General features: G+C 38.9%; 1 protein-coding gene across 1 annotated transcript; it reads right to left on the bottom strand.

Moving 5' to 3' along the window:
• Positions 1 to 219: 219 nt before the first annotated feature.
• On the bottom strand, positions 220 to 8,582 carry prelid1b (PRELI domain containing 1b; the record flags this gene model as incomplete). The annotated part of the gene is given in 7 exon segments (XM_079219324.1): positions 220 to 1,636; positions 4,484 to 4,496; positions 4,498 to 4,547; positions 5,491 to 5,569; positions 6,102 to 6,215; positions 7,318 to 7,543; positions 8,491 to 8,582. Coding segments are annotated over 7 exon segments (696 nt in total). The 3' UTR covers positions 220 to 1,514.
• Positions 8,583 to 8,854: the final 272 nt, after the last annotated feature.

The following is an 8,854-nucleotide window of genomic DNA, read 5'->3' as shown; positions in this document are numbered from 1 at the left end:
GTGGGAAACTTCAACTGAAAAAGAGCAGCAGGAATATGCAGATACAGATGTTAATAGACTGTTTGGTTTGTGCTGTGAAACTGGTCTGTGGAACAGAATATTAACTAGTTTTTAAAAGGTCAGAGTTCACTTGTAGAACTGACCTTTAAAAACTAGTTCATATTATAGCAGAAAAAAAGGTTAACTGGAGAAATCAACAAATCAACTCAATAACTTATGACATTTTATTAAAGCTTAGTTTGACAATGCGCAAACACAAAACAACAAACATTGGACTTTAACTTTAATGGATTGGTTGAAAATGATTTTGAACAAAAAATAACATTCCAAAGTCCAATGTATCCTGTTCTTACGTATATTATTACCTGGTAAAAATATGTCTATGTACATAAAACATATCACAAATGTTTAATGGGTTTAAATATCACCGTTTTTGGGATAATAATTCAATAATTCTGTCAATATTCAAACTATAGTCTTCTTGAAGTAGATAAATCCAGACAATTCCATCTAAAAAGGAATGCCATCACGGAAATCTTTACAATAATATAGCATCTTTATCGCTACTTAAACTTTAAATCAACAGGCAGGCTGAAATAATCTATTTTAAATAAAATCTATCGTTAATAAATATTTCCACAAACGCACCTCAGTCACACAGTTTCAGAGTAAATCTGAGCACAGAGATGTGAAAACTTTGCTCAATCTGACTTTTTTTCCCAGAAGTCATTTGATTATCAAAGCTTCAGTGCAGGCCGTTCTGGCGATGACAAACCAGTAGCATTTCTTACAAAAGTGTATTTCATAATGTGCGCAATATTACAGAATGCATTGAGTGCCGATCCAGAGTACCACACACTTTATGATGATGCGTTTGAAAGTCGGAAAAATGTCAAACAAGGAAGAAATCATGAGGATATCGAGCAGTACAATTATACCGTTTATATATCCCCTGCGTGCAACCCTCAATTCATAATCCTTGTTCTTCCTTCTTCAAGATTAATTAAAACTTCACAGTATTATGATTTGGTCAAATGAGGAATTTAGGCAGGACCCATGATAATAATAATAATAATAATAATAATAATAATAATAATAATAATAAAATCACTGTTCAAGAGCTTTGTCATGTTGCATGAAAATATGCTTAGATAGATATATAAGCATGCTAAATAAATAACATATTTGGCAAAATATGAAAATGTGCATTTATATCCAACGTAGTTACAGCATTAAAAAGGTGCTGCTGGTCACAATCTGAACTTTATCACAAAGGCAACATGTTTTAGACAAAAGCTCAGCACCTGAGATTCAACGAGGACAGAGATGAGAACAGAGGGGGGGGGAAGACAGTCCAACCGTAGAGAGGAGAGGCTGCTTCATACGAAAGAAAAAACACGGCGAACGAACAGCGATCAGCTGGATCCCAGAAAACTTCCGTCCAGTCATCGCGGTGATCAAAAGGCATTGTGTTGAGTTCATGTCACCTGTACAGCGCTCCACGCACTGTCCCGTCAGACGTACTGCGAGGGCTTCTGTGGGACGGCAGCAGCTGAAGCCAGGCTCTTCGCCGTCTCCTTGGCCTTCTCCGATGCGCCCTTCACCGAGTCCCTGAGCAGCCGCTGGGGCGTCTCTCCTGTGAGAGCGGGGACGCACAAGACAGAATGAGGACAGTATGTTTTCTGTAGCCCTTTTAAGACATGGTATATGCAACATTGCTCTGGCTTCATCGAGCTGTTAAAGGGACGTCTTCTTGTTGTTCAGAAATAAAAGTTCCCCACGGCTTTGTTCAGACATGACATTTGCAGAAAAAGGGCCCTGTGGCAGAGTTTTGGTGCACAAGAACAAAACACACTACCGCTAGAGAACAGTTTTAAAGTATAATGATGAGGATTTCTCAAAGGAATTGAAGGAAGGGCACCACCAGGAGTGGAGCCTGCGGCTTAATTTGACTCAACACGGGAAACCTCACCCAGCCGGACACGGAAAGGATTGAAAGCTCTTTCTCGATTTGTATATATTTGGTCATTGAAGGCAAAATACACTTAACTCTGCCTATTTCATAGTGTCTAGCACACAAACACGCTGCAACTTGTTTTTGTTTTCTGCTGGATATTCATTGGTATGAAGGAAAGTTGAAAATGTAAAAATGGAGAAAGCTGGTCAGATTATTACTGTTTTATAGAGCCTAACCTCTTTTGTTGCGGGCACACTGCGAACAGAAAATGATCTTCAGAGAGTGAGCCGATCTCAAACTATTCATTGAATTGTCTGAGAGGGGACGTACTAGCAGCAGATTTCACTTGAGATCGTCAAACTGGTTTCAACATGTTCCCTTTTCCTCACTAAAGTTGAGTTGATTTCTTGTATATGATTTGATTCACGCACTGTGTCACAGTCTGGTGCAGAAGCCCCACTAACTCTGCTGAAAGGAAAAGACAACTGAATTCACCGCTTGAATGAAAGCACTTTTAAAAAGTTAAAATCGGCCCACGGGATCTTTCACAATATCTGAAAAATCTCAGCATAAACAAATACAATGTATTTTACCTGGTGCTAGAAGTAGGTCTATCAAAAGTATATAAAGTGGTTACTGGGATTTTAAAGTACACTGATTGGTGAAGTAAATGCGGCTATAGAAATGTTTAGTTGGTGATACTAGTTTCTTTTGCAGCTTTGTGAAGTAGGAATAGCAGGATTGCTTTGGATTGATCTCTGTAGCTCATTATAACAGTTAATAGGAATAAAGGGAGCTATATAGGGTGTCGTCAGGAACGCATACATTTAAATTTAAGAAAATGTGTGAACTGACATTTGTTCAACACACTTGTCTTCAAACTACAGCGTCAAACCTTTTAACTTCAAACTATAAACAATATTTTTTTTTTTTAAAAACAGACACAAGCATCATGGCCTGAATGGGACCGTGTGCAACAGAACTCAGACACTGTTGGATTCTACAAACTGCTGCTTTACTGGACTACACGTCATCATTAATATCAACTGGGAGAGATTTGTTCCAGCAAGCCGAGGACGGACGTTCAAAAGCTCGTGCTTGTGTCTGCAGCGATCTCTGTGTGCGCGCGCTGTGAGTGTCGTGTGAGCGCTGGAAGCCCCGCCCCCTCGAGCCCCGCTCTGCATGCAGGTGGACAACAGAGTGCCATATTGGCACCGGTTCTCGGTACCCAACCCTACTCTTAACTTGCAGTTTTCATCCCTCACTGCCCTCTTCTCTTCTCGCCCATGTTAACTTCCTGATAACATCAAGTGTTGATTATGAGGAAGAAGCGACTAACGAGCTGGGAGCTGCTGACATTTAACTATGACATGAACTGGAGAAGCCGAGTCTGTGATCAGAGAGGAAGTCAGCCAGCGACGTAGAAGTACCAACACACGGAATAACAACTACAAAGGCAGCTTGTAATTCTATTTAAGGATTGGGGTAATAGTTCCATATAATCAATTATTGTCTCAAAATAGTCTTATTAAAACAATATTCCCATATTAAGATTCATCATTCTTTGTTTTTGTATTTCTAAAATGCACACCAAAAAAACATGAGTTGGTTTTTTATTGTGAGTTTGAATAATGAGCACCAGTTTCTCCGAGTGAACATATTTCATAGTTTTGCATCAGCTCTTTCTCGAGGGCTTAATAGCAGTTGATGAGAGCAGCCATGCCAATTAACTGAATTAACGAAATGTATTCACAGCAAGAGATCAGGAGAAGGCTGCGTTGCTAAATGTGAAAAATACTTGACTTAAAAGATGAGCATTATCCATCCGACATGCAATTTCATCCATAAAGTCAGACCAAAAAAAGCACAAATTTTGTTCAACATCCAGTTTAGATGACAGAAGAGACACACAATCAGAAAGGATTGTTTTAAATTGGATGGTTCCAAATAAACTCTATGAAACCAAATAAATAAAGCCTTTGGGTTTTTTAAGCAACAACACTGGAGGTCCTCTCTGTTCTACAGCGCATATTATTGACTATACTGCCATACAATGGCTAAATGCAGTAATTGACACTACTTTCAAAGTCACAAAGGTTTGCCTCTATTGGATAATAAATGTAATTATGCAAAACACAAGGACGAATGCACAACTTTATGTTTCATACTGGTACCTGCATGAAAATAAATCGAAATTAACATTTTGATCAACAAACACAAAAAAAGGGGAGGGATTGTGATTTAAAACAATGTTAAACAACAAATACATTGTGATATTTGTTGTTTAACATTGTTTTAAATCACAATCACAAAATAGATGATCGTAAACGTCAGTTTATGACATTAGCTAAAACTAAACTAAACACTATCTACATACACGACACACGAGGGGAGCCGCTCACTACCTCAGCTACACAAGTCTACTGTGTGAGGCTCATAGAGCACCATGTGACAACTCTGGACATGGCCTGGGTTGGCAGATGGATGGCATCCATCTGCCAACCCAGGCACTGCTACCATACTTACCACAACGCTCAGCCTGATCCCAATCCCTGCAGTGCCATCAACAAAGGGGCAGTGGGACAGAATCACAACAATGGGAGAATGTCCTTTCAGACAACAGCACGCTGGATCAGCACAACACAGATATTGTAGCCAAACAAGGCACAACGTTCTCATCCAATCGCCTCATCTAGTTCACCTCTCTCATGGTTCAAATGGAGTTCGAACTTAAATGTTTTGTATTGCATTTGCCTTCTTAATAAAGTCTCTACAAGTCAAGTCAGCCAAACACTGTCTCTAAAGATTTTCATCAACAGGTGAATCAATAATGAGAAGAATCATTCATTTCAGCTGTAGTAGTAATGAAGGACACAGACTTTGTAGGTACTGTCGTCTGCCACTATTTGCTTCTGAAGACCCATATTTTACAGACTGCACCTTTAGGTTTTTTCATGTTTATGTTATCAGGTTATTAATGTTTTTCCCCTACAGGCTTATTTATGTGCCTCTCATGTGACCTAGTCCACAGTATTTTGTTTAGGTAACACTGCTTAAATTGTTCCAGCCTGAGTCTAAATTCAGAGGTCCAAGCTGTTTGTCACTGTGGTTACCATGGTTTCACATCCCTCTGCAGTCACATGGTATTTCTAAGCAAAAACAGGGACCTTTCGGCTGCTTAAATTAACCTGTTTCTACATGTAGGAGTACATTTCAAGGCAATGCTGATAACTTTCCAATGCCAGAGTAGTTACTGCTTCAAACTTAGGTCAGGGTAAATGGTAACATTTGACTGCCACTTCAGTTTTTACTTTCACCATGAAAACAGAGAAAAAAGTATAAATTAAACCATAAATAAGTCAAAAGAATTGCATAAAAAGTGTGGCAGTCTCACGTTTTGAGGAAAGAAAGCCCTACTTCTCAAAAAAGCTTCTCCTCTCCAGAAATAGCAACAGTTAAAAATAACCTGTTTTGTTTCCCTCTTCTCTTTCCCTTGCACTTTTCTCCCGTTTCTGCTGGAGAAGCGTACGTACCCTGTAAGTTGGACAGCGCGTATTCCAGCCCTTTCATGGACTTCACCTGATTGCTCTTGAATCGGGCCAATCCGAACTCCTGGGAAAAGACAGAACAGGAAATTACTTTAAATCAGGGAGACATGTGAAAAAAACAACACTTAGCCAACAGTCCTCCCTCTCCTTTTCTCTGGGGGTATCACAGTCTGGCATCTTCCACATCTAACAATAACAATTATTAGTTGACATATTTTTGGCACAGTTTTCACTTCTCTCCTCCAATCTCCCTCTTCTTTATTTTGGCATTTGGACATAGGATCCCACGCCTCTGATGCCTACAAATTAAACAACGGTTTTGAAAATTAGATTCTGTACGTTAGCCTCTAGGATAAATGTATTTACTCAAACTGAAGCTTAAATATATATTTCTACACTATCGGGTGGATAGAAGTAGTTGATTGTCAATAAGTCAAAATGTCTATCTTGCTACTATTAAACTCTCTAGGCTGATGAATTCAGTGTTTTTTTTAAAAGAAAAGAAAAATAAGAATATGATGAGCATGAACATTACACAGTTTAACTGTTCATTTAAGCATGGGTAATTAGAAGCTGCACACAGAGGGTAAAAGTACCTGAATAGGTCTAGAGAAGCCATAAACATTTGAGGATATCCACGCCTCCCGTTTCAGCTGGGTGGTGGCTGGCTGCTCCGCTGAGTCTCGGAAAATACAACGCTCTTCAACTGACTGACATCGGGGAAGAGAAAAGTGACAGCAAATGAGGTAAGGGACAAACGCTGTCAGGAACAGAAGTAGAAGAGCTGAATAAATGTTGTTTTTCATGCAGAGTTTTGACATACTGAATAACTTTATAATAAAAACACATGCTGAATCCACAGATGAATCCACTTTTCCTGCATGATCTTCACCACTTTATATTGTGTGGACAACACAAGCTGCAAGCTTCTTTGTTGGGTTTAATGAGTACATTTAAATTCACAATATATCAAACATACGACAACAACAACATATAGGTAGGAATAATTGAGGAATTTTGCCATTTGATCTGGATGCTTTGATCCGTCAATTGCTTTGATTACGACTAGTTATTTAGCTTAACGTCATGTTGTGGTAGATTAAAAACAAGAGAAGCTTAACGCCATCCTGCATTAGTGTGTAGTGCACAGCGGTGAGAGTGTGAAAATAGCACATCGTAAAGCTGCATAATGTACAAGTCATGTCAAGGTCCTTCTTCCCTGGGAGATTAATACATCTGAACAGCGTTCAAACGCTTGCCCCCTTTGAAGATCAGGCTGGTTGAATTAATATTACCGCCTCATGTCTGGGGAAAGCAGCAACACCTGACTGCACTGTTCACGGCACAGAGTTCAGTCTTTTCTACTTGCCAACATATATAATAGTGTCACGCGAGGAGAAACAGAACATCATAAAATATTTTTAAATGGAAGAAAATACTACGGTAATCTTGATTCTGGTACAAATCATAATTGAACACACTGCATATATGTTGTGTGAGTGTGGTAAGAGGTATGCAATACTGCATCTGTAATGATGTCTAATAGCAATGTCAGTACTTTCCTATATCACTGAAGCAACGTGATAACTTTAACCACTGGAGATCGGCGAAGCCATTTCTTTTGTCCACTTGGGGGCAGTTGGGAGCAAACAAATTGCTTATCTATAACACACTATATGTGTTACTATGTTTCTGAGCAGCTTTCCCTCTCTTTTAGTTTAGTCTGTCTAGTCGCTGCAAAAAAGGTTCAGAAACCAAGAAAGGGAAATTTTACACCAAAAGCAACAAACCACAGATAAACAGACAACTCACCATGAGAGTTGTATGGTTGAGGTTCCAGGTGTAAGTAGTCAGACTCCTGTTGACAGGGTCCACAATGGAGTCCTCGATGATGTACACAGAGCGAGACATGCCGCCGGGGAAGAGATACTCCGCCCAGCGCGGCAGCCGATTGGTCTTCATCAAGAGGCGCCTGGAGAGAAGCCGGTGGTCCACGGTCACCTCCCGGTACACAACATCCTCTGTGAGAACATGGGTGCTGATTGATATAAAAACAGAGTAAATGATGAAATACACTCAATTGATTTGACTCACCCACAGTTCAAGTTTGGAATAAATTCTTTCTATGGATTTTCCACTCGAAGCATGTTAGAAAGGGATCTCTTAATCTCAGTATGAATATTAGCAATGATTACAACAAGTGTCAACTGTGTCAATATAATATGGTTTAGTGTGTGCTGGTTTAAGGCCAATAGAAAAAAAAAAAAGGGAACCTATCCTTTCAGGTTATAATTTCAGTTCTCTTAAAACAAGCGGTACACTTTCAAACACTCAATTAAAAGAGAATGTGTACGTTTGTTTTCTTTGTCCCAGAGCGACTTTTAAATGCACAAAAGGTCACTGATGTCTGTGAGATACAACAGAGAAAATATATCTTAAGATGTTGTTCTCTATTTGTATCATGACTGTGGGCTCTTTTTAGTTATAGGTTCTTAAATGCAAAGCGAACATAAGGATTTATATAGTAGGGTTCAGCAATACACTCTATTTCGTCCTAATAACTCAAAATTACAAGAATATTCCTGCACAACAACCCTCTTCACGCCATTTTAAAAGGTCCTCCACTGAGTTAAGTATTAAATGTTAACAGTTAAATGATATTGATGCAATTTATTATCAGAATCACAAATTGAAAATTGTATTTCCAAACCATCAATATTGATCTGAGAATGTAAACACTTCCCATCATATTTAAAATAATGTTGGTTGCACATTTCTGTAGCTCGTTAAATATTACATGAAAAGCAGTTACTCATAACAAATAAAGGTTAAAAACACAGTCTTGTTTTGCCTGATTTTCTGGTCACTAATTTGAATTAAAAATGTTAAAACAAAATGCAATCTCTAAAGGGCTGTGATTTGTGTTACTCGCCACATTCTTAACAATGGGCCTCTCTGATAAAATACTGACAATTAAATTATTACCTGAATGGGTTTGGATACCTCTGCCAAAAAGCAGAGACAACGTGGTCCCAAGTACTCGTAATGTCTATGTTATTACTGAAATACTTGACCATTCTTCACACGCTGATGTACAGAATGGCTTGAATCTCGAGGCTCGAGTGCCCTGGCTGCAACTACACAAGGAAATGAAAACGTGGGTGCTGACTCCATCCAAAATCTGGCACAGTCCTGTGAAGGAGAAGAGAAAGAGTGTTACCAAATCTATCAACCATCAGTGAGCCGTAAAATAAAAAAGGTACTTACATATTATGTACTTACAAATTATGAATCCGGCTACATTTTCACATAACATGTACATACTATCCCTTTTGTTGTCCTACAAATG

The sequence above is a fragment of the Taurulus bubalis genome (genome assembly GCF_910589615.1).
Source record: "Taurulus bubalis genome assembly, chromosome: 6".
Classification (NCBI taxonomy): Eukaryota; Metazoa; Chordata; class Actinopteri; order Perciformes; family Cottidae; genus Taurulus; species Taurulus bubalis.
The sequence above is the reverse complement of the archived record's forward strand: the minus strand, read 5'-3'. Positions and strand labels throughout refer to the sequence as shown.